The following is a 26,735-nucleotide window of genomic DNA, read 5'->3' as shown; positions in this document are numbered from 1 at the left end:
AACAAACAAAAAAAGAACATTAGCGGTGAAAGGTAAATGGCCAACAGTTTCATGCTAGATATGTTCTTAATATGTCAAGAAATATGTGTCCATCAATCACAGCATGCGCCAACGATTGATGAGGTTGGTGGATGTTCAGTGACAGGGATGCTGCTCGGATCAATGTGGGAGCTCCTGGGATTTGACCCTCCAACATTTGGATTCTGTTGTATTGCAGATGCAGCAAAGCAGCAGAAACAAACACGGGGCATGGTTACAGGAACTGAAAATGCAGTTATTTATATAGAAAACTGGAAAAAATACTATTCAAATCCATCTTATTTTATGAAATGTATTTGCATGGGTTTGATACCATTAACATATAACAATTCAATGTAATATATTTTCCTGTTGCAAATAATCTTAGACTTAGAAAATAAACTATTCAAAGCTGTTTAAGACAATAAAAGCTTGTCTTAATAGAGTATAAGTGTTTGCTTGGATATAAACTAAACTGCCTTAAATTACTGTTAAATCTGATAACGGGCATCACAGAGAGAGCAACACAAAAGTCAGCATTTTATATTACATCCTAAGTTGTGACCCATTTATCCCATTCTAAATTAAAAACATGCATTATGTACATTATAAATACTATTTATAATTAAAAGAATATTCACAAGATGGCATTTTTCTTACTGAACATAGGCATAGTAGAGCAGCATAAGCAGAGGGTAAAATGGGCAATATTAACAGCAACCCCAGGAGCTCAACCACTAAATAAATATTTCAATAAATTAAAGACAAAGTAAGTCTGTCCACTTTTTTTCTCTCTCTGTGATCATCCTCTGAATGTAAAGCTAGCACAGATTCAAACACCTCCCCCTGCTGGATGGAAAGATGCAGTGCTGTCAGATATATAGAGAGGCTTCAGGTGGTCCTACTGCCCAGATGCCCTGGCTGCTCTCTGCTGCTCCAACATGGCTCTGAGTGCAGGAGACATCATGGTGGGGGACATGGCTGGAGTGAAAGGTCGTAAAGGGTACTGGGCATTTTTGCCAGGGACATAAACGCACTGAAAGAATCTCTGCCCTGTGAAGACAAGATGAGATGGAAAGAGGTTGCTTACAATAAGATGTGTGGATAGATTTGTACTGTGCAATTATATGATTACATGGTGTGTTCAAACCACACATAAAGCAAAGTTTCCAGACCAGAAATAGAGGTCAAGCTGCCATCACTGTTCGTGGGCACTATAAGTTCAGTCTTATATAGGGACAGAACCAAAAAAAGACTAACTGGTAAACTCCTAAAGTCAGTTTTTGTTTAAGAGGAAGCAGTTCTCCCGTTAGCACTAAGGCATTAACATTTCTGGGTTACAAAATGGTCCCAAAAAGCCAACTGATGTGATGCACAAGTTCACTTCACAATGGGTTTGAACACAGCCTTAGCCGTCTTGATTAGAAACACCCACACCCACCTATATCCTTCTCCATATACAAATATTAATATCCGCCACTGTCAATGAAATAAGAACCTGAATAAATTTCACCAAGTCTTACCAGGTTTCTTCTTTTCTGTAATATTTTCTTCTTTCTTGGGCTCTTCTGCTTGCAATAAAAATAAAACTTAATGAGAATATGAGATTGTGCTTCACACTGAGAGAGAAAGAAAACAGTGGATACGTTTCTACATGCATGAAAAGAGACAAAGGATAAAAGACAGGCTGGGTTTCACTCTTTAAACACAGTGATGTTCTTTTGCTTGTTTCTGCTGCTTCAGTCTCTTGTTAAAGTCAAACTAAAATTCAAATTTAGTTGGAAACGCGACCACTTATCGCCACTTGTCATTTGCAAATAAAAATACATTTAAATGTAATTTTTCTGCAACAACCACATCAACCTGCATAATTGTTTAAACCTAATAAAAGCCACTCAGCAGGTGTTGAAATAACACGCCTCAAGAGTGGTGCTCAACAAAGAGTAGCCTTGTTGCTGCTGAGTGTTGTAAAGGGAAAGCACCTTCTCATTCCCAGGATGCCAAACACTGCTGTCCACAACAAACCACTGGCCTCTCCATAATCTATAAAGAGAGACTGATCTGTCACCTGAATAGCCATCGATGGGCAATTGTAAAGCACCCTTTGGTGTCACATGTAACTAGATATGCAGCATGTGCAGGTTTAATTTTGTGATGAGGCTTTTCATAAACCTAACCAAAAGGAGTTTAGTGACTCAAACAAAGCAAAATAAAAAAAGTGACTGAAGAATAAGTAAATCATCAATTAAAAAACAAATAAAACAAATGTGATGGAAACCAAAGTTTATTGGCTGACATACATCAGAGTTGTAGCTCTCTAAAAGGGGACCATTAACAGCATTTAACACCCTATAATAAGAATGAATTGCAGCAAGCTACACAGTAAACACATCTATCAACATTGTATCTAGTTCATAGTGAACAACAGAACTTACAGACTGAAATCTCTTAGAAATCCTTGTAGGTGAAATGTGACGTGACGTAACCACTCAGAGACACAGTGCACAGAAATAAAAACATTTGGCAAAGGCAAGTCTATGAACACCAGGAAGGATATTTAACTCACATTAATTTGTTTACTCATGTTGTTGCTTTAATTGCTATTTATAAGGTTTTTTTATCTTCTTGCTTTACTGTTAGTTGATGTTTGCATTAGAGTATCATGACTTTGTTAAGTTGTATAGTTATATTTAACTTAAACGTAACAATGTGTACGTGCATTTCCCTGCTAAATAAAATATAAGTAACTTAAATCAAATGAAATTAAATCCTCCAAAAGAGGTTGATTTCTTTTGGAATTCAGTCATGCATAAAACAAACCATACAACACAAATACTGGCTAGTATTGTCTGTATAAAACGATTCTGGTTTGCTTCTTTTAAGTGAAATAAAGAAACCAAAATCAAAGTAAACCTCTGAACTTCAGTCTGAACCAAAGAAACCAAACTACTTTTCATCACACCTGAAGAAACAGGCACTGCTGTGTCAGATGGTAGCAAAGTGTGAAGTTAAACAGGGCAGTGGGGGAGTGTTTGTAATCCACTGGATGATTCAATAGGAACGGAACACTAATAACCCAATTTAATGGGTTTTGGTTCATGGATTTAATCAATCCAGCTAAGTATAAAATTGTTGCCATATTCATCAAAGGTCATAATCTCTTTCAACAATTCAAGGCGGCTCAAAAGGCTTGTAATCTTGTCCCAATCAGCTCATCTCATTAAATTCTAATCACTTCTGATCCTAATGTCATTAAAGCCATCGTCCTTTCATACTGAATTATCCATTGGAAAGATGGTGAAAATTTACAGAATACCTCAGGCCTTACAGGAAGCTGTTTTCTCATTTTCTATTGACAACAAGCATATGATACACAACATGAATGACAGAAAACAAAATGATTTATAGCACCACTGTGTTTCTTAATTCAAGAAGCTTTATCAGTTCAGCTAACTTCATAGTTTACACTGATGCTGGGAACTTAAATTTAAAGGCATCATGAGGAAATCGATACATTCTGAGAGTTAATTTATACATTTGTCAATTTAGCTGTTGATCAGGATTGTGCGAGTGCACGTGCGGATGTACAGACTCTCTTTTTGTGAAGGGACAGCTTATTCTAGTTTCTATCACCCTCCTGAACATTATCATGGCTACATGATGCAAAATAGCTCCCAACAATCTTTGGTGCCAACAATAAAATTGACAATCTAAACTCATTCTGCCAGATATGGAAACATGTTTTAGGTGTCATTGTATGAGGGAAAAAATATGCATATAGTAAAACAAGGAATTGAGATTGAAATACACTCCCGCTTCTTTTACCCCAAATTTCAAAAGTATACTGAAGAACAAAATGCTTTGATAGTAGAAAGCAATTTTTCTAGTCTTTTATTTTTGTCTACATTATTTCATTGTCTCCAACCCCTGACATGTAACCATGTCTACCTATTCCTTGCGAGAAGAGAAAAAGCAAAATCCCTGATGCATTCAGTCAGATTAACAAGCAAGATGACAGAGAGGAGGGTGTTTACATTGCGGAAGTATTCATATTATTTTGTGCCTAGATGATGATAACTATCTGCCAGCTTTGAAAGAGCGCAGCTTCACATTTAGAACAAGCACAGGAAGGTAAGTACGGCTAATGAGGAGGACAATGGTGTCGATGCTACAGCTCCAAAACCACAATGTCTAGATTTTACCAAAAATTGTCAGTGCAAGGGAAATTAACAAGCGTGTTGCTTAATACGTTGTTGATATGGACTATTGAGTTGTCCATATCAACTCAGTAGGTAGGCTCGGCCCCTCTGAACAATATGATAAACTAAAACCAAAAACTAATTCTAAAGAACTCAAAAGTCTTAATTCCCACTAATGCTGTAACATAACAGATTACTTTTTTTAAATTGAAATAAAACTGGATTCTAACAAGTTAATTTTAAATGTATCCCAATACTGACTACCAGGAAATGTTACTGATGTCAGATACCTTACTAGTTAAGACGTCATATCAGTAACCAAAAGAGAACCAGGAATGTTTAAGTCTCTAATCAGCAGCACTGATAAAGCCTCTTGAATGAAGCACACTCCACTGAAATTAAACTTCTGGAAACACAAATAATTCTAATAAGTGTCGATACTCTCTATGGTGACTGGAGATTATTTACTCTGCATATAGAAAACTTTCATGCTCGAGTACTTACCAGTTTTTGATGCTTGTTTCTCTTTTTCTAAAATTTGCAAGGGGAGAAAGGAGCAGCTGAGCCTTGTGAAATATACACAGCACTCATTAGATTCACTTCTAATTCTGCTCTAAAGCCATACCTTGAGACTCTTTGACAGATTTCTTTTCAGCCTTCTCTGCTTGGCCTGTGAGAGGAGAGACAGCCCTATTACAGCCTGCCAAATAACTCTCTGTAATTGTGGTGTAAATTCAATATTCTTGCAATATTATTCCCTTCTCGGTGTAATACAGCTTGACATGTCTCTAATTAGAACTTTATCATGCATAAAACAGCCCATTTTATTCACATAATCTGCATCTCAGAAAAGGGCGATTTTCCCTGAAAAATGCCAGTAGAGAACATGAGTATGTTTCAAACACATCTAATTTGCTGTAGATGGTTTTACAAGGGTACAAACATATACGCTTGCACCTTCTCTTCCTGTGTTTCACTTGATCAGTTTAGCTTCTGAGAAACATGGATGGACGTGAATACTAACAGTGAATGTGAACATTAGACTCTTTCAGAGTGAGGCATGACTGCGGTTTAGAGATTCTTCATTTCCATCCTCTAATTAAAAGACAGTTTTACTCTCAGCATGAATTCCACCATAGTTAATTTCCCTTCCAATTTATCAAAAGGGTATACATTCAGACTGGCTATAAGACTTTGTGGTTCAAATTTAAAGAACAAAACTTTTACAGAGCTGAAAGTAAAGACAAGAAAGACAGCTTGTTAGATTTTCCTGTTTTTAACAAGGTAACAAAGATGGCTTGAAACAGCTGAGGGCTACTTCAAGGATTTTTGTATGTATCTCAGTGGTCTCCAGAGACTAAAAGATGAAGCCTGCTGGCTTTTCAAATCCCCTGTTTTTGTGAAACCAACAGGTCAAAGCCCTAACTTTCCCACTAATTTTGGAAATCCTTCATGAAAAGCATAAGTTAGACATATTTGTTTCTGAGAGCTGTCTCTTTTAGATTATCAGTTCAATTGAATGTTATTTAGAGCACCAAATACAAGCAATAAGCATCTCAAGACAATTACACTATTTTTTTTATTCATAAACATAAACTAAAAAATGGTTTTTTTTAATCAGAAAAACAAGTTTGCCCAGTTCTTTATTCTGTGGCTAAATAACTGTAAATCTAATGATGATAAATAATCTAGTCTTAGCTGAATATACATCAGATCAGAGTTGGCGGTGTAGTAAATCTGACATGTAATGTTGAGTCTTGAAAATTAATTTAGATTTGGGAGAGAGGGAGAAGAGATAGAAATGTTGTGCGGTCTCACAAGTGGGACACCTGGTCACTACTAGCATGTTAGCATACTAATGGGTTAAAAGGACTATTGTGCAGTCTCAAAGTGCTGCTAGCATGCTGTAAATAAGCTAAGCTTTGGGGAAAATTATTGCCACATGAAATTATAAACTTACTTTTCTTTGCTGCCAATAATTTTGATCTTGTCTTGGCTACAAAAACAAAAAAATAGTAAAGAACTACAAGTTTTAGGAAAGCTAGATATTTTGGGGCCCTCATGAAAGAAACACAGACCTGGTTCAGATCTGGCAGGTTTCTCCTCGTGGGCCTCAGAGGTTACATTTGCCCTCCTGCCAATGTCAAGTCTCGGTCTCAGTCTGAGTGGCTGTGGACGTGGTTCTGGATCTGTTTGATATGAATTTGAACCGAACCAAATCATCTTAATAAACAGAAATTATAATGCAGGGGTAATTGGGCTAAAGTTGATGATTAAAAACAGATCTTCAACCGAGAACAAAATCTAATTTTCGTGAACTCATGCATGGTCTGAGTTTTACCTGTCTTAGCTGTCGATGCCTTCACTTTGCTCCTGATAGGTGCCGCTTTTGAGGGGAGCAAAAACAATTAGTTCCCAATCATCTTTCATGTCGGTGACATGAATTATGATTGGCTTTATGCAGATTAATGAATGTCAGTGAGTGCCGTTACCTGTCTTTTCAGAGGCTGATTTCCTCTTCTGTCGTTCAGCCGCAGGCTCTAACGTAATGAGGAAAAAACTCATGATTAGCAGCCTGAATAATTTGTTTTCTCAGTCAACTATTAACTTCTACTTCACATGAAAGAGAAATGTGTTGGACTGCATTTGATTTTTTAAATATTACAAATTTGACGAGATCCTAACGTCTAATCATGTTTACCTTTCTTAGGAGCTGCAGCACTTTTAGTTTTATGTTTTGCAGATGGATCTATGCAAACAAATTGGAACAAAATACAACTGAATTAAATATATAATGTTTAATTTTCATCGTTTATATGTCTCAATAATAACAATAAAGGATATTTTACCTTTTTTTGCCCCTGCATGATTTCTGATTTTCTCTTCTTTAGCAGCTGCCACTGAAGTAACAAACACATAATAAGAACATTATACTTTTAAAGGCAATCAAAATGCGTTAGAAAGTATAAATCCATAGATACCAGATCACCTTTCTTTGCAGTGTCTGCTTTGGTTTTGTCTTTCAAAACAGCAGCATCTAGTATTGAAAAAATACATGAATTTATGGTATCCGTATCTTGGAAAAAGGTTTACATACATATGAATATTTACAACAAAGCACAGCCATAATTACTGTGTGTATCACTTCTAACAATATGAAGTGTGCACCAGTGGAAACACCAAATTATCCAGCTGTATACATGAATTACCTTTCTTTGTTTTCCCTTTGGCTGCTCCTGGCTCTGAGGGGATAATTGCAGTGAAATGCCCATGCCAAGTTACTTTTCTTTAATTAATGCATTCATATAGCACACAGGGTCATTGTACATCACTGTTATGTGCTGCAGCTGTCGTTTGTTACAGTGAATATTCTAGTTAGCTGGCAAATTAAGTGTTTAGTGGATGTGGAGAAAGCTACAGTACCTTTGTCTGAATCAGCAGCCTTTGTTGTCTTTTTTCCTGAAAATGACAAGACATTAATTACTATCACTGATGTAATTGTGATAAACATAACTTTCCACAAGAGTTTAACTTCTTAGTTTGTACCTTTCTTTGTGGAGACAGCAATCACGTCCTCCTCAGCAGCCTCTGGTTCTTAAAGGGGAAACAGTTGTAGGTTTATTTACTTTGTAGCATAATTCGAATTATATTAAAGTTTCGCAGAAAAATGTAAGATTTTCAGGATAGTGTGGGTTTTTTTTTCAAGTGAAATGTATTTATGCTTTTATGTATTCATTTATTTATCACACCTTATTCAAATATTTACTTATCAACAACTCTGTTTAATTAGTTGCACTATATTTTTAAGCCTCATTGATTTATTTGATCAGAGTTTTGTGATTTTCCTCCCAAACCTGTGGAAGGTGAGTAGAAAGAAATCTGTATATTTAAATATTTTTAAATGAATACCTGGAAAACAAGAAAGAACAAAAAAACAAGAACAAGAAACAACCATTTCAAAAGAAGAAAGAAAATAAATAGACATATCCTTCTCACCTTGAACCGGTGCTTCAGCAGGCTCAGCTTCAACAGCTGGAGTCGGGACCTCAGGTTGGGCAGGAGCTTTTTCTTCTTCTTCTGCAGCTTCTGGCTGTACAGGCTGGAGTGGCTGAACTGGATCTGGTGGAGGCGGCATCACAGGCTGAAGTGGTGGCTGATATGGTTGATACTGTGCGTACAGTGGATGCATTGGTGGTGGCGGAGGCTGTTGCTGATAAATGCCCTGTGTCTGTGGGGCTCCGGGATGGACAGGGTGGGCGGTCAGTACAGGAGCAGAGGGAGCTGAAAACAAAAACAAATACGCCTTTAGTCATTAAGCAACGGTGATTTAACAGTGACTGCAAATAGTACCAAAAGTAAATACCTGACATGGTAGGAGGAGGGTAAGGATTGTCTGTGACTATGTGATGAACTGCAAGATAAAAAGCCAACTTTAAGCTGGTGCACAGTAAAGTCTTTAATTCAGCCTATATGACAACATTTCAGTGCACTGTGGAGAGCCTTGTGCTTACCATACCATCCAGGTGGGGACGGGCAATAAACTGGTGCAGGTCTACAAGGCCCAACTGCAAAACATCAGTGCACATTTGCATTATTTATATAATCCAAAGCAACAGTTTACTGGAATAAGACACAAACAAAGTCATATTCTTATTTTTATATTTTGGTATAAATGTTCTTTTAAATCAGGAGAAAAATATGAATGTTTTATACCTTCTTGTCCAGAGTCTGTGACCTGTTCTTGCTTTTTGGTCTCTGTCTCTGTGAATAAACAAGGTCACATTAAAAAAAAACAGCAGTTTTATAAATACACTAATATAATTTGCTCTACTTTTGTGATACAGTGATCATGAATATGACATATTTGTGGGGAAGTAATTGCTTACTTGTTTTGGAAGCCTTGGGTTTATCTACTTTCTTGGCTTTTTAGAATTGAAAAAGGTACAAATATTTAAATTCATAACGTATATGTGAAAAAGTAATTCTCTCCTGATTCACATTAAGACCAGTTTATTTATGTATTAAATCTTAGTACCTTTCAGAAAAGGAGGAAATCTTCGGATCTTTGCGATTTTCGGAGGCAGACCGGCCATTCTGGGAAGAGCTGATTACAACATGACTGTGTTTATTACAATATCACAATAAAGGCAAACAATAATAAGCACATAATTTTAAAGATCAAACTCATATAAACATAACAATCAGTGCTACCTGTCTTTTTGGGCTTTTCAGCTGTCTTTAGAGTCTTTACAGTCCTCACAGTTTCCCGATCTTAAAATGAACATAAAGGATAAAAAAAGCAAATTGATAAATTATCTCTGAATCAAAAAGCTTAATTAAAGTTACAACTTCATATCCAAGTCATGCAAATTATTCTAATTTTACAGGGTGAGATAATATTGTTCCCTGAATTATTCCCCTGTAGAGCTTATGGGAGGTTACTGTGAAACATAATAATGACTTAAACTTTGTCTCTTGGGAGTTTTGCAGGTAACCTCAGTGAGGATATCTTAGATAGGAATTTTTTATTTGTTTTTTTACCATTACCTTTTCTCCTTCTCACAGCAGAAACTCTCTTGGGAGCATCTGAAAATATAAACAAAGCTAAAGCTACAAACTGGAGGAGGAACACAGAGGCTTGTGAAGAGTCACGTACTTATGACACTGCATGCAGCACACAACATGATGCATATCTACATATCTAGTACAGGTTTATATTCTAGCATAATCAACATTTATAAACTACAGTTTAAAAATGTTGATTAAAGTGGAAGAATCAAACAAAAATGAGTATAATGTCTACCCTTTATTAAAATGCTTTTTTGGTATTGTTTATATGACACAATGCAATAAGATGTGATATTATTATCACGCCCTCCATCTAAATAATGTATTATTTATACAGTAGAGTTGTTTTTACTAATGCACCTGACTGTGAGGTAAGAAAAACGAAGAGACTCCAGCTCAAATCTCATATGGGATTACTTTTAAGTTTTACATTGAGTTGCATTTTTATTTTCTTTGTCACACAAGGCAGTTTTCTTGTTGCTTTAAAAAAAAACAATCCACTTGGTTGATACACAGAGACTTAAATACATGATCTAAATGTTAAACATGTTTGGGTTCCAAGTTACACCCAGTTTCTTATGAGCACCATCACATATTCTACATTCTCTCTGTTGCACCATCTTTACATTAAAATGTAACTACAGCTTGCACAAAGAACATATTTAGTTTTTATCTTGGGGAGTGTTGGTGCATTATGATGCAATATGATCTATAAATCCTCAACAGAAAAAAAACAAGCGTTTCACGTGTGTTGAATATGAACACTGAAATGATACATGGGATTTTTTCTGCTTTTAAGACTAAAAAATACCTTTTAGTAGACACGAAAAGTAGAGCCTCATCCAGAGCCACTTTTAAGTTTTACTTTCATCTTTTTAACTCAAAGTTTTGATTTTGTTTGCATCAGAAACAGAAAGTTAGAAAACTCAATTTGTTTTTTTGGTGTCAAATTACTTAAAAATGAATTAAAACTTGCACAAATGATCAATACAATTGCTGCCTGTAGGAAAATAAAAGAAGTCTAGATACAATGTAATCGCATAAGATAAAACGTGCTAAATGTTTTCTCACCAGGGTTTTTTTTTTCCAATCTATTTCCATATACTGTTATTAGATAATACAGTTTCCACCTCATTAAAATAGCTTCTTTTATATGAAATACACTTCATCATTTATTTCACTTAAAAACCTTAGGGACTTAAAAAAGAACAGTACTTAATACTTCAATTCAGCCAGACAGTCTTTCACTGACACTGTGTTATAAGAAAAATGTACAGCAGACATTATGAAACCATCACAGACCTTTTGCCTTAGCAGTCTTAGTGGGAGCCTCTTTGGTCTTTGCTGAGTGCATACAGGGACACACTGGAATCACAAAGCATAAAATTTATGTTACCCCGACAAACAAATATGAAAAAGCATTTATAATTCTCCTCAGGTTCTGACCTGTGGGTTCTGTCTTTGGTGCTGCCTCCTCTGGTCCAGGAACAGGTTTGATCACATCCACCGATGCCTTCTCATCCTCATCTTCGTCTTCATCGTACTCCTCTTTCTTGTCTTCTTGTTCATCTACAGATTTCTCAGGTTTAGAAATTGGCTCTTCATCTTTGCCCTCATCCTTCTCCTCCGGAGCTGCAGGCCGGGTGGTGCCTGTATAAGCAGAAAGTGGTTCTATTATAGAATCATGTCACACAACAAGGAAAAAACGAAAGGATTTCAGGTTTTCTACTTTATTAAGGGCAACAAAGCAATTAAAGAAATTTGAGTAGGATAGACTCTTGAATTTCAGGAACAATATGTGTGATGAAATAAAATAAGCTACAGTCAATTTAAACTTACCACCTTCTACAGAGATTCCAATGATATTTCAGTGTTTTTGGTAAGCTATAAATTGGCCTCTCAATCTTCCCACTCTTGCATATTTTTTTAAGGTGGACAAGCACAGATAGTGTTGCCTGATTAGGGCAGAAATAAATATACAACGGTAAAATATTTAAATAAAATAGATGCTTTTTACTGCCTACAAAAGGTATACTATTAACAATATTTGTAGAAGTAATTGCAAAAGAATGTGAATAATTAATGAACAAAAGTTCTTATAAATAAAATTTACTGGCCATATAACCTCAATATGACACACATAGCTTTGATGCTTTTGAATCCAGCTCATCTGATGTATTTCTCTAAGTTTGACTGACCTGTAGGTGGCAGTGCGAAGTCACAGATTTCACAGTCACACGTGACATACTGCCCAGTCTTTAATAAATATGTTGTTGTTGCTTATTATTTGCTTATTATTTGTCTCATTTGCATCTCCTATAATAAGATGCTACCTTTTTAAATTATTATTATTAGTGTTGCCTTCTATTCCTACTATCAGGAATACATATATTTCTTTTTTTTTTTTAAATTATTTATTTTATTTTATTTTCAGTTGTTACAGACGAATACATATATTTCTGTTTCATTGCACATTAACAGGTTTTAGAAACAATGTTGAACACCTTTATGAATCCTATGCACCACATTAGCTGTTTGATACAAACCTGTTTCCTTTGTTTCTGCGTCTTCAGTCTTCCCTTCATCTTCAGCCTCTTCGAGCTCATCCCCTTCTTCATGGTCTTCATCAGTCTTTGCTGCCTCCTCCTGGACAGTAAATGTTCCTGCAGCAGCAGCTGTAAGAACACAGAACACAATATAATATGACAACTGTGTATTTAAAGCATGAAATATGAAAAATAACCTTTCTTGTGCTGCTTCTAGCTCATTTTTGTCCATCCTTCTTGTGTTTATAAGAACTAAATGTAAAAAATAAAGTTGTACAATACCTGCCATCAAGATTTCACTAACACCATCATCTTCTTCATCTTCATCCTCATCTTCTTCATCCTCCTCATCTAAAGAGCTTGTATCAACATCCTCATCATCAGTTGTGTCATAAGAGTCACTCAGGATTGTTTCTCCAGTGGAGTCCTCATCCGTTTCAAAGGAAATGTCATCCTCATCATCTTCATCACCTAAGACTCCGCTGTCTGTGCTCGTAAAGGGAGGAATGCCAGCTTCCTCCTCCTCTTCCTCTTTGTCATCATCAGGGATGGCCTCTTTAGTGACATCAGGTTTGTCTTGAGCATCTTTGTGTTTAAGGTCTTCAAGGATATCTTTGTCAAAGTCCAGGTCAAGGTCATCATCTTTAAGGTCTTCTTCATCATCTTCATCATCTGCAAAGTGTTCGGAGGATGCAACAGAGATGTCCTCGTCTGATTGGTCCAGCTCCTCATCATCTTCCTCCTCGTCTGTGTCTTCTACAGCTTTTATGTCTTCTTCCAAGTCTTCATCTTCAGCAGGAAGAGGAGAAAGATCTTCTTCCTCTGCCAGTTTCTGATCAATATCTTCCTCATCCTCACTACCAGCTACAATAGGAGAAAGATCCAAGTCATCGCTAGTGTCTTCTGCAATGACATCATCGCTATCAGTAACACCCTCAGCTAGTCTATCATCTTCATCATCTTCTTCATCATCCTCCAGCTCTTCCTCCCCCTCTTCGTCTTCACTGGAAAGAAGTTCATCGTCACTGGTTTCATCTTCATCCTGTTCTTCTTCGTCTTTTTCAGCATCTTCATCGGGTAAAGTTACCTCTTTGTCACTGTCTGTGACCCCAACAGGAACATCAGACTCAGAATCAGGAGATACAGCCGACTCTTCATCCTCAGAAGTGGAAATGGGTTCAGGAGAAACTTCATCATCCTCTTCCTCTTCCTCATCCTCCAGTTCTTCGCCTCCCTGCTCTTCATCTCCTTCGGCCTCTTCCTCCAGCCCCTCCTCCTCCCCCTCCTCCTCCTCCCCCTCTTCCTCCTCCTCCTCATCTACTTCTTCTTCCTCCTCATAGTCCTCCTCTTCATCATATTCATCTCCATACTCCTCATCATACTCCTCCTCTTCCTCATATTCATCTCCATACTCCTCCTCCTCTTCCTCATATTCCTCTTCTTCCTCCTCCTCTTCGTCCTCCCCAGCCTCCTCTCCTTCATCTCCTTCTTCTTCCTCTGCCTCTCCCTCCCCCTCTTCATCCTCCAGAACTTCAGCCATTGGTGGTTGCTTTTGTGCTTGCATTCCTATGACTGTGAAAAATAAAATGGGTTATTCAAATTAAGAGAGCAGTAAAAAGAATTTAAAAATCCCGCAATTTCTGTTTGAATAATATTGTATTAACACAGAAATGGTAAAATTCAAGTGTCACACTTATCAGTGTGACCCATTGGGATGCTAGATTTTCACTACACATTACTATGGATGATGATAACTATGATGTTGCTATACTGACAAAAAGTGATGATGGTTAAAATGAGTCTATTAAAATAGCAATAATAAAAATAGTAATAATTGAAATGAGTCAATAATAATAATAATAATAATAATAATAATAATTTTGTAAAAGTCAGTGATATATTAATTTTGTACACAAACTATCATAAAGCTTAAGCAACTATTGTTATTGTTTTGTATATTTTCATTAGTTTTTATTTTTTCATTTCCTTTTTGTTAGAGTTTACTTGTTTCAGTTTTATTATTTGAAATTGTTTACGTTTAGCTGTGTTTTTATTCGTTTATTTACAATCTGATTGTTTATAATCATTACAAAATGGTAGTTCTTGGTCAGGTGCAAAATTGGCATTCAGAATAGCTATTACAACACTTTCTCTCTATTTTTTTTCACAGTACATTTGACTTGTTTTTTTTTTTTCCAAAGGCATTTTTATATCCTCAGTTTATTTAAATATATTTTCACACTTAGTTTTAGTTTTCAGTCTGGATTTAGTTAAGCATTAACTTCAGTGACTCAATCAGGCCAGCCTGTAAGTCAAGGCACAGGGTAGGGAAAATGAGCGCACCCATGAGTGCACCTCAACGAAGTGGCTACATTGTGTTAGCTCAAATGCTCAAAGGCCAAAAAAAGCTGGAAGAGAAGCACTAAAGGCAGGCTACAAATCAGTAATTAAGCCCTCAGCTGTGTACCCGTCTCCACTGCCTCACTTAACAAGGTAACACCGGCCGAACTGCTGCTACATGAATGAATCAGACTAATTTAGCCGGTTTGTTGTGGTTAGTGACTCACTCCACGTGTGAGAGAATTAATTTCAGCAAAAGAAAAGTGAATATCTAACAGGCAGTGACCTTACTTAGTCATAGAGTTTAAGTAAGCTAAGGCTGCAGTTGTTGCTGAAAGAGAAGAATCAGTCTGTAAGAAAACGTCTGTAACCGTAAATGTAGTGCAGATAGATGGTTCACTGCCTCATATGCATGGTTTGGCAGTTCTTTTTTAAAAAATCATGTTTATTGCTATCGTAAAGGCATGGAGTAAAATTACCCTGAAAACGAGGATTAAGGAGAACCTAACATCGGTGATGGGCGTGATAAATAATCCATTAATCTAAATGAAGTATTTAGCAGTAAAATTGGCAACAAAGTAAAAAATGTGAGTTACAGACCTTTAGTTCGTGATGGTAGAAATTCTCCTGCAGCACAGAAAAAAATGATATATGTAATTAAAGAATTTAAAAACCAAATGTTTCACTCTTAGTACAATTAGTATACCAATTCACAGACGCATTTAGTGGAAATTAAGAAGCTCAGTTGTGGCAATTAGCATCAGTTGGTTGCAAGTTAGATGCAAACAATCCTACAATCAGAAGAGCTGCTTGAATCAGTGCAACTAAAAAAAAGAGAGAAGTAAGATTCTGCTTTTAGTTGACTATTATGATTTTCTTTTGTTTCCATCATTAGTCTGTTATTAGGTGTGAGAACTGAACTTATCATTATTTCATTAAGTTTCATAAGAACATTCTCAGAAATGTATTAATATTGAATACCTTCTGTTTTCTTACTTTTCACCTCCACTTCATCATCCACATCATCCAACCAACTTGAATCTTTGAGATGGTTCATAGATATAGTCAACTTGGATATAACACCATTTCAGCAAACAAGATTCTGTCCCTTTATTCAGGCATGTCTACGAATACCTTCCAACAAACCTTCTTTAAACTTAAATAATTCAGTAAACTATGTCTGTAAAATATGAAGCTTATGCAATGACGTCTGTTATATCCTCTATTAATACAACAAATCAAAACTTTTAGAAAACAAAATCTATTTTTTTTCAGAGACACATTAAAAAAAAAAACTTGCAGTACATGTGCTGTTCATTGTAATGAAACACATTAGTCAAACCAGTAGCATGCCCCCAGAAACTGCCATTTCAAAGTATTGATTTTTCATGCATAATGACAGTTGAAATTACTTTTCCTGGAGGGGGTTTATGTTGGTAGAAGTCCACTTAAACCCCCCAGAGAATATATAATGCAGAGAACAACACATGTAAAGCAGCACAGTGAAAAAGAAGTCCAAAAAGCAGCAAACAAGGCTTTTCAGTTCAAATTCTGCAGCTGGATGATTATTTAAATGGGATATGCACTCAAAAGCAGAATTAGTACAAACCTTTTTTTCTGACTGCATAAAGAGTTCCTGGAGAAGAAGAGAGAAAAGTGAAAACTAGCATATCATCAGATAAATTGCAGTCACAGAATTTGAATACGTTCATAAAGTCATGAACCTTCATCATCGTCTGGAGCAATTAAGTTGGCAGCAAATTTCACTATTCCTGTGATTATGTTTGATGATTCGTCCACGGCATCGTTTACCGCCTTCATGGGGTCTGAGCTGATCTTGCTGAGGCCTCCTGATGGAGCATGAACATGAATACAGGCACACAAACAAAAAGATGTTTTAGTTACTCATGAAGTTTGACTGAATTTGTTCACCTGCTTGTTTTTGTACCAAGCCCAACAATTAAGAGTTCCTCAACTCTTATTGTCACATTTCCTCAATACAGACAAAGCTATCATTCCTCTAGAGTGAGGAAATGAGAAAGCATGAAGTTCAAACTGGGATGGGGCAACAGGAATTTTTCAATCTTCAGTTACAAAGAACAGTAACCGACATTCCAGTTTAACCATCACAAAGGGCCGCAAATATAGAGCATATTGCTGTGCAAAAAGCATTTAAAAATCATATTGACTGTCTTTCATCAAGTTGGTGTTCATAGTTTTAAAGGTCAGGCTTTTTCTTTCATTCATATTTAAATGTTTTTGTTTATCTTTGTTTGAACATCTGTATTTGAATCTGACATTGAATCTGCACATTAGAACTTGTGCAATAAATTCGTTCAAACTGAATTCAATTAAACTCAAGAGACTAGTATTTTCTGACTTGTTTGCAAGACAATTTGATGAAAGAGGGACCTGCATTCCAAGTGGAAATACCACCAAAACATTGTTCATTTTGGAATTACCTAGATGAGACTTATCAGATTTTGTTTAGCTTGAAATAAAACAGAATTTATACCAAGTAAAACTAAATATGCACTGGGAAAAAGGAAAAACAGAAATGCAATGGGACACAGTTTGGGTTAAAATCTGAAGATTTCAGGAGAGCTTGAGTTTCTTACTCTGTAGACAGAGAACACTGTGCTTGCAGTAAATAAATCAAGCATACCTGAACTTCAAATATTCAAAAGAATTTTTTGAAACAGAAAATGTGTTACTTTTACAAATATTCTAAATTTTTTGAATAGTAACAAAACAAATACCACCTAAGAAACCGAGCAAGAATTAGTCCACTTCATTTATAGAACCTCTTCTGACTATAAACTACTCTTAACATGACTGAACACCTAGAAAACAGACAGAATCAAGCATGGATGCAGTAATGGACAAAAAGCAGCCTTTAGCCTAATTTATCATCCCTCTACAGGTCCAACATGGCTGTAAAGGACTTTCTAACATTGACGGCTAAAATTACCAGTCAATGTTAGTGAGTTAGTAGCTGTTTTTATTAGTGCCCTTAGAAGAAGTGTCTACTCTGACGATTTGGTAGCAGATATGGTGCCTTGCCTCTACGCCCTGAATCCTTTAAAACCCTCCTGGGTGGGTGACCTGGTTGGATGAAAAACACAGTGGCAGTAAGTAAAGAATTTAAGTATATTGATGAAGCAAAGGAAAACGAAGATAAAAGTAAATGGAGAAAAGAAAGTGAAAGGAAAGGAAGGGTCGTGTAAGCTGAAGTATTTGTGTTGACATTAAGGTTATTTTAAACTAAACTAAAACAAAAAACTGAAAACTGAATGAATTAACTAAAATTAAAGTAAAGGCATTGGAGTAGAAATAAAAATAAATAAAAAAAACTATACAGAATTTTTTTTTTTTTATCACTTATCACTGTAAAATTGTCAGTGCCACAATTTTAAGTTGAATTGAGAGTTAAAAAGATAATTGATTAACAATACTGTGAAGTGGGGAAATTGGTTTGGTACTACTACTACTATCCCAGATTCTTTTGTGTATGAGCGTTGGGTTAGAACACAGCTTAAATTAATAGATTTCCAAGCATTGCTTTTTTAATAAAATGACCCAATGTTTGTTATTTGGTGGTGTTACTGTTACATATGAACATCTGAAGAAATTAAACTAGCAAGCTTTATACCAGTTGTTCATAATTGCAGACATCTAACAGTGTGTGGTAAGTAAATGCATTCAAATAAAATCAGAGTTAAAGAAAAAAAATGCTTCAAACAACAGAAGTATCTGAACACTGGGAAACGACTTTATCAGTATAATCTTTTGTCCTTCCCATGGAAGCTCATTCACTCATAGCTGTATGAAGGTTCATGAGATTTTACAAATGATAAACACTGAAGGCACATCCAACCAGATTAACAACATATTCACACACCTTGAGGTACATGCTATTATTATACTAGCCTTATCTTTGGTTTAAGATGCCAAAGATTGTTTGTGTAAATATGAAATGAGCTTCATCTCACGATAAATCTTATGGCCAGTTGAAGAAAAAAGTTGAATAATAAACAATAAATGCAAATATAAATTGCAATAAAAACTTTGACCTATTGCAGAGAAGGCACCCAGGTACTGTTGGGTTCTTTTTTTTTTTAATGAGGCAAGACGAATAAACTCAAAGTATAACTTTTCAAAATTTACTAAACAGTTGAAGGTTGAGGTTAAAACGGCGTGCCAACCAGACAAAGGGCATCACACCAAAGCAGTAAACACTTTTATTATGAGGCACATGAACAGAATATTAACATGATTGGTTAAAAAGTTGGGGAGTAGCTGTAGTTCAGACTTGGCGTTTCCCCTATTTGGGACTTGGTCTGGCTCTTGGCTCATCTTACATCTCCTGGACTGGAGAGCTCCCTGTAATGAGAAGAACTACAACGCTGCCCTACCTGCACACACACACAGACACCAGAATTTATGACCTCCAGTACTTTTCTAGACCAAGCTTGTGTGGGTGTGCCATCATCTTTCAATACTCAACTCTATATTGGCAACAAAACATAATGTTTAATAACAGATTAAACATAAATGTATGAAAAAAAAATTATGAGGTAATTGTGGAATACAAAATAATGAGGTATATTTGCATTAAAGTTAAAAAGTAAATTCACGGTATACTGGTTCTCAGGGTCATGCTTAATTATTTGTTATTAGTTATTTGGCACAGCATACTATTGGTGAACCTATCTAATGAGCCATAATTTCCCTAATTTGCTCATATACTGCTTAGAAATTTCCCTCTTTATCACTCCAAAGTGAATATAGTTATTGCAGCTGCTTTGGTCAAACCAGTCCCATTTGGTTGTTCATTGATTGACTTTCTGCATTAGCAAGTTTACCCTCAAAATATAATTTTCAACTCCACAGGAAACTGAAAGGCTGCTGATACTGTACCTGAAATGGTCTTGTAGTCCATTAGATCAAACATAATGACGAACACACAAGACCAAGTAATGATAAGAGCCAGAACCAAGATCCAGGCCAGCGGGGAGCTGAAAGTAGAGTAAAAGTCATCTGTAAAAGATTTCTTCAACACCCGCATAGGTGGTGCCCCAGCGTCTCCGTTCTTGTGATCGAGGACCATGGTTGTAGTGGTCGATGTTCGTGCTAATGAACAAAATATCAGAAACTTTGGTTAGTAAAATATGCACAGCACCTTTTTAATTTTTTTATCCCTAATATTCTAAGAAAATGAGTAAAATCAGAAGCTATGAAAACAAAACCCATTGCTTTATTTAAATACACATTACAAAAACTCTTCACTAGGAGCTACTGTTGGTGCAGTTACAGCCTGGTTTGCCACTTATAGCAGAGGTGAGAAGTAAAAAAGTACAAATACTTTGTTACTGTACTTCAGGTTTAAACTATTTGAGGGAAGTTCATTTTTCTTAGCATGTACATCTTCAAAGATCAAAGCAATGTAAGCCTATATAAAGGAAACAATGATGCACAAAACAGTCTGACTGGCTGAAATGGCATTTTTGGTGCAGATGTCCTAAAGTTTTGGTCGTGAAACTTCAGCACAAAGAGAGTAATGGCTGGGAGCCTGGTTTCTCCAGCTTCCTCCCACAGTCCCAAGCTTTTTGTTTGCAAGTTTAACAAGCAATTTTAATTTGGCCAAAGGTCTGAATGTGAGATTGAATGGTTGCCTCTGTGTGCTGGCCAGCCATAGAGCAAACTGTTCATGGTTTACCTTGGCTGTCCCCTAGGTAGGTTTGGATTTGCTCAGGTCCTGCACGATTCAGATATGAGTGGGAAAAAAGTCATCCTGGATGTTGATACTGATGTGGAGTGGGTAATGTGTTAGAAATAAAAGAATGTCATCTTGTTTGATCTAAATTGTCAAACTACAGAATGCTGACTTTAAAAAACATCCTGAAAAACCAAAATTAAAAAAAATGATATGGCAGGCTAGTCCATTTTGACAAAATTTCAGTGCAGCAACACAAATCAGTACTGAGTAGACGTATGCCTAACACATGCTTCTATATGTTTCTGACAATGTCAGAGCATGCACCTAATGAGAGGATGTATGGTGTCCTGGGGGATCTCTCAGATCTGAACCAGGGTATTACTGAGCTCCTAGACAGGCTGAGGTGCAACATGGTGGCATCAGATGGACTAAAACATAATGTCCCACAGGTGTTCTCTTGGATTTAGGTCAGGCAAGCATGGGGGCCAGTGCCTATGCTAGGCACTTTCTGCATAGTCTTGCCACATTAGGCCGGGCGTTACTGTGCATCAGGAGAACCCATTGCATGAGCATTAAATCTAACAGTGGTGATACCTAATGGCAATCAGGGTGCTGTTGCCTGTGAAGGTCTATTTGTCCCTTGATATCCCGACGATAGCTCACTAGAGGACATTGGGCCTTCAGGCCACCCTCATAAAGTCTGTTTCACACCAGTGATCTGCTGGGTGTCATTGTGTAGCTCTGGCAGTGCTCATCCTATTTCTCTTTGTACAAAAGAGCAGATACCAGTCCTGCTGCTGGGTTAAGGACCTTCTATGACCCCGTTTAGCTCTCCTAGAGTAGCTGCCTGTCTCCTGGAATCCCCTCCATGTACTTGAGACAGTGCTGGAAGACAAACCAAACTTTCTGGCAATGGCATGTATTGACCTGTCATCCTGGAGGAGCTATGCAACCTCTGTAGGGTCTAGGTATCAGCTCATGTGACCAGTGTTGACAATGACCTAGCAAAACTAGTAAAAAATTATTCCTGTTTTGGGGTTGTCTCTTTGTTGCCCCTTATGCACACCTGTAGGCATTTTTATTGACACCTAATCAGCTTAAACTGACCAACTGACCAGATCAATATGCCAAGAAATTGGACTGACTTGGTTCTATACTCTGATTAAAGAGTGTTCATTTAAATGTTTTGAGCACTGTATAAAATAAAGGGGCTCCAGCTCCCATGTCATCCTCAAGTGGAAAGTGGAAAGAAAGTGGATGAATGATTGATGGATAGTTTTAGTTTATCCTGTAAACGAGCAGTTACCATTCATGCCCATATGGTTTATTTAGACTCACTAACCAAGTGTTAGTGTAGATTTCTTAATCTGGATTTTTGTGTGTTTTCATTTATGTTTTTTCTAATGTATTGTTTTGCTTGGGCTCTGCTTCATACAACAGTGCAGCATAAAGAGTTTGCTTTGTCTCATAACACCAGTCACCATCCAGTTGTTCATATTTCTGTGGGTGTATTAAGCTTAGACCACCTGTTGACTCTCTTCAGCTCAGTGTTGGCAGCTACTGTGGGATACTCTGTTACTGCTGACTCAAACAGCTTAGCAGGACTCTAAACACACATAGAGCAATTAGGTTAGAGGGAGGTGTGTGTGTGTTTGATTTTTACTGGTCTTTTCAAAACATGAATAACAAGTTGTGGAGCCTGTTGTGAGATGACTGTAATGACACCATTGAGTTGTTGTAGTTTAAACTGTGAGTAAATGTTCTCTAAAATGTCAATGGACGTATTTTATAGCAGTCATTTGATATGAAATAGTAGATAAACACAGGTGTTAATACTTGCATCACTTAATTTTCTCTACCCAGGATTTTTCAACACTCTCTCTGCTCACAAAGTTTTCAGTCAGCACTAAAGAGCAGTCATCAACATTATAATAGAGTTCTATTTTTAACCTATTCCATAATTGGCCATTTATATGTTTAAGTCTAACCAACATTTTTCTTTATCAAGAAATCGCAAAATAGCTTACACACACACACACACTCACACAACCCCGTTCAGCTATCTTAGTGAGGACCTTCATTGACATAATGCTTTCCCTAGCCCCTTACCCTAACGCTAACCATTAAAAATGAATGCCTAACCCTAACCTTTACCCTATACCTAACCATAACCTAATTGTAACCCTGACACTAAAATCACATTTTGAGCCTAAAAAATGCCTTTAAATGCCTTCAAATTTGTGAGGACCAGGTTGTGTGTCCTCACAAGTGACTGTTGGTTCTCACAAGTATAGTAGAATGCAGATTTCGGTCCTCACAAAGATAGCTAGACAGGAACTCACACACAAGCGCCTGTTCAAAGCCAGGAAAACCCCTGCCACCTGTAATATTAATAACCACTGATACAGAACCTTCAGAAATACTGCCTGTGCTATGAAACATGTCTACATCTTTGTTTTTCAAATAATATTTCTTTATGTTTTTTAACAGCTTTTACTTTGTCCTGGGTTTGTCAGTCTATCCACACGCCTAGTTGAAAGTATATGGACAATTAGTGAGCACACTACAATCAATTTGGGCACTCAGAAATGGAATAGATATCTTACTAGCGCTAGATATATTTGATCACAAATTATGTAGTTTAGAGGTTGATGTAGTGTCTTGTAGCAATATTCCGAAGTTCAAAGACTAATAATAGAAATTACTCTGTTACAGAACTTTAACCTGCTTTATACTTTTCTCTGTAGCAAGGGAAACAACTAACTGAATATGGCCTACATTAGGCCATGATAATTTCATAAATCTTTACAAAGTTAGAATTTTTGGTGTAAATCTGCACTTGTAGCTGCCCAAAGTCGGCAACTGATACACAGGCTTCTGACTTTCTATACTGTAGGTGTATTGACAGTAGTAATTCTTTGAGAGCCTTCCTTCTTTTTTCCAGGCTTTTATGCATAGATTTGACCATGCACTGCAGTTCACTGATGATGTCTAGTTCAGCACTGTGGTCCAAATCCAACTTATAAACAATTAATCATGAATTTGACAAGAGATCCCAGTGTACTTGTACTTCTATTTTGTCTATCTTTTATTTTCTATCTATCTTTTTAAACTGTTTCATGTATTCATTTTACCAGTCTGTGAGCTCCTATTTTAACAAAACCTTTAATGCAGACATTGTAACACATGCAAGACAATAAAGACCATTTTTGGAAATTTAGTACTGGAAATAAAAACATTAATAGCACGTGAATATGTCCTTCCCCTTTGGACTTGATACTTTCCTTGACCACTGTTTTCAAAACTCAACTCTAAATGGTGTGACCATCCATCCATGTATGATTCCTCCTTTTATGGCTGACCTGCCTCCATGCTGTGGATGACATTTCTGCCATTGCTCTCACAGGGTATCCATGACAGCTGAGCTCAGAGCAGTCATTAGGAGCTAGTGGAGCCAGAATGCAGGGAAGTGTTGTCATAACATTTCAGTAATGAGTGCACAGAACTGAACTAAACGCAGCAGAGACCTTTTAACATCCGGATGGTTGAGCCTGATAAGTTTTATAAATCAGGTTAGAAATTTGATTCCAACTTAACCTACAGCAACATTCAGGTGTCAAATTCTCAATATTACAACAGAGAAAGCAAACAGGTTGTTTGCATGGTTTACAGACTCTATTATTTGCAATCTTTATGTGGAAAATAACAGTATACTAGTAAAAAATGGCCTGGCCTGTATTTGTATAGTGCTTAGTATACAAGTATACTAAACAGCTGGAATTCTTTCCACCCAGTGGTTTCTAATTTTACTGAAAGTGGCAGAGAGACTTCTCCTCTTTGCCTCACAACCATCACGTTAATTCCTCAACCATGAAGCATCTCCACAGCAAGTTCTTTGTAAACTCTTCTGACTGAAATTGAAAGAAGCATTGTTGCATCTGAGTATCTTATATTTCAATACTAATATTTTCTTTTTTCATTTTTAAATGCTTAGCTGTTCCAGTCTTTTACACATACAGGTCTTCTTAGTCTTGTAGGAAGGCACCATTCCAAAGGATTCCAAAGGGGAACGTAACTAAGCCTTTTTCCATGATTTATTTTCTTCTGAAAAAGAAAAATAATTATAAGATAACTGGCTGTCTTGACAGAGGCATTTAAATTAGGAAATAATCTTATTATTCCTAATATCATTGGTAATAATTACATCCTAATGGCTTAGATATTAGGAATAATCTAGCCATCAATTTTCTTCTGCTTAACTTGCAGTGGGGAAAGAGACTGAACTATCATAGGTCAAGAGGCAAGGTACACCCTTGACAGGATGACACTCTTTCACTTGGATAACACATCGACACAGACCCATTCATGCTCACATGGCCAATTAAGAATCACCTATTAACTTAAAGTTCATGTCTTTGGATGGTGAGAGAAAGCCAGAGTACACAGAGGGAACCCACAGGGCCAGCATGTAAATTCCAATAATTAGGAATAAGAACATTAAAAAAAAGTGTGGACACTAAGAAACTGAATTTTAAAGCATGAATGTTCGTTCATGATTATTGGAAATATTAGTTTGACAAATAAATACAAAAGTTTCCTGAAGCTTTTAGCATATGTAAAAGGCTTTCATTGGCACTTGTCATGTTCATCTACATCCACTTATTAACATCATAAAATGTGACTGACTATTTAAGAAAAGCATAAGTGGACCATAAAATTATAGTTTTGTTTTTTCCAACATAATTCTTAACGTGAAGATAATCAGCTCTTTATACTGTCATTTCAACTGTCATTTCAATAACAATCATCATCTCATTAGCATAAGTAAAGGGTCTGTACACCCACACAGCAGCTTTTAGCTGATTAGCTGCTTTTCTTTGTGGTTTAAGGCTGAGAGCAAAAAAAGAAAAAAGAAAAAAAAAGGCAAACATACATATGTATGGTTGTCCTACTGTACTCTGTCAAAATCTCCTCTTTGAAAAAGGCCTTTTATAGAGCTGCAAAGGTTAGCCCTGCCAAAAAATTGCATTTTATTTGTCTAACATTTGATGTTTTTTGTCTTCCTATCTGTGGGTGGTCTTTTGTAATTGCCGAATACCCAGAGGAATCATCTACCATACAATGGCATTTTTTTGTTTTTGTTTTTTCCCAGAGCACTCAGCAACATCGGATGCTATATTTGTAAATGTGCTTCCTTACATAGGATATATTAGAAAATCATATTTTTTTTTAATTTTACACATCCACATGTCAACTCAAAGATAACATCCTATCAAGACTGGGAGTCCACTTACTCATACAAATCACTTTCTTGCATACAGACAAATGTCTGTAGCAGTGATTGGCTTACTGTGCCCACAGTTTTCACTGGGACAGTGTATTATTTTTTCCCAAGAATTTCACAATGCAAGTTCAGTCAACATAGAATACTGAATGGACTTCAAAGTATGGATTTGGATAGTCATTTCATAAGCATAAGGTATTACTGTTGTCCTGATTTACTATTAAGTTGAAACATTTAACATCAATTTATCTTTGATAACTCAAATGACTTAGTTTATTCACTTAAAATCTTCAGTGGGGAAATGAACTGCTACTAATAGCTGCTATTTAGCTGCTAATGATGGACAAGAGCTAAATAATATGGTTTTTACTTCATTTTCAATTCTGTGTCTGTTTTGAATTGAGTAGCTGTGGTACCATCTTTTGTCAACTAAAACAATGAAGTATTTTAAATTGCCCAACCAAACTGCACCAGATTAGAGCCCATGACTGACTTCTTTTCTATCACAGTGTTGCTGAGGCTCATTGGTACTGTAGTATTTAGACCCAGCTGTCATGCTACAGTGACAAGGAATGATTTTGAAGTAATTAAAACTAGTGGGCATCTTATAAACTTGATGGCGCATAAATGCCAAATGTCTGTTCAAAGATCCTCTTGTCATCTCATTTTCTTTATCCCAGGCAAAAACATGTAAAATGGTGTCACAACATCAGCTGATATGCAACAGCAGGAACAGTGTTCATGCTGACTGATCCTATACTGCACAGTCGGTGTCATGGGGATCTGAAGCTGCATTACAAATAGCAGATACATGATAGCAGAATATTTTTAGATACTTCTAATCATGAAATTCTCCTACACACCACTCAGCACAACATCAGAAGGTCTGTGTGCAAAACAGACGTACAGTGCCCCGCAGAATTTCATATAAAAATGATAAGAGGCATATTTTAGGCAAGAAGTTGTTGAAATGAAATTCAAAGAGTAACCAAGGTGATACTTTACCTTCAGCTGCTTCAGTCATGGTTTCAAAATAAATATTCTGTTACAAAACTTAAATC

The 26,735-nt window shown here is 36.5% G+C and overlaps 1 protein-coding gene across 1 annotated transcript; it reads right to left on the bottom strand.

Annotated features, from left to right (window-relative positions):
* Positions 1 to 919: 919 nt before the first annotated feature.
* On the bottom strand, positions 920 to 26,735 carry LOC134643505 (probable serine/threonine-protein kinase kinX). Its single transcript, XM_063495908.1, has 15 exons — positions 26,680 to 26,735; positions 19,592 to 19,804; positions 16,396 to 16,521; positions 12,614 to 13,903; positions 12,332 to 12,460; positions 11,232 to 11,435; positions 11,088 to 11,150; positions 9,429 to 9,488; positions 9,253 to 9,321; positions 8,931 to 8,978; positions 8,581 to 8,628; positions 8,214 to 8,498; positions 7,764 to 7,811; positions 7,641 to 7,676; positions 920 to 1,071 (listed from the first exon to the last, which is right to left on the bottom strand). Exons 1-15 carry the CDS (start codon positions 26,696 to 26,698, stop codon positions 920 to 922), a joined length of 2,790 nt encoding a protein of 929 aa, XP_063351978.1. The 5' UTR covers positions 26,699 to 26,735.

This window comes from Pelmatolapia mariae, linkage group LG15 (assembly GCF_036321145.2).
Source record: "Pelmatolapia mariae isolate MD_Pm_ZW linkage group LG15, Pm_UMD_F_2, whole genome shotgun sequence".
In the NCBI taxonomy this organism is placed as follows: Eukaryota; Metazoa; Chordata; class Actinopteri; order Cichliformes; family Cichlidae; genus Pelmatolapia; species Pelmatolapia mariae.
This window is presented reverse-complemented; position numbering and strand designations above follow the sequence as displayed.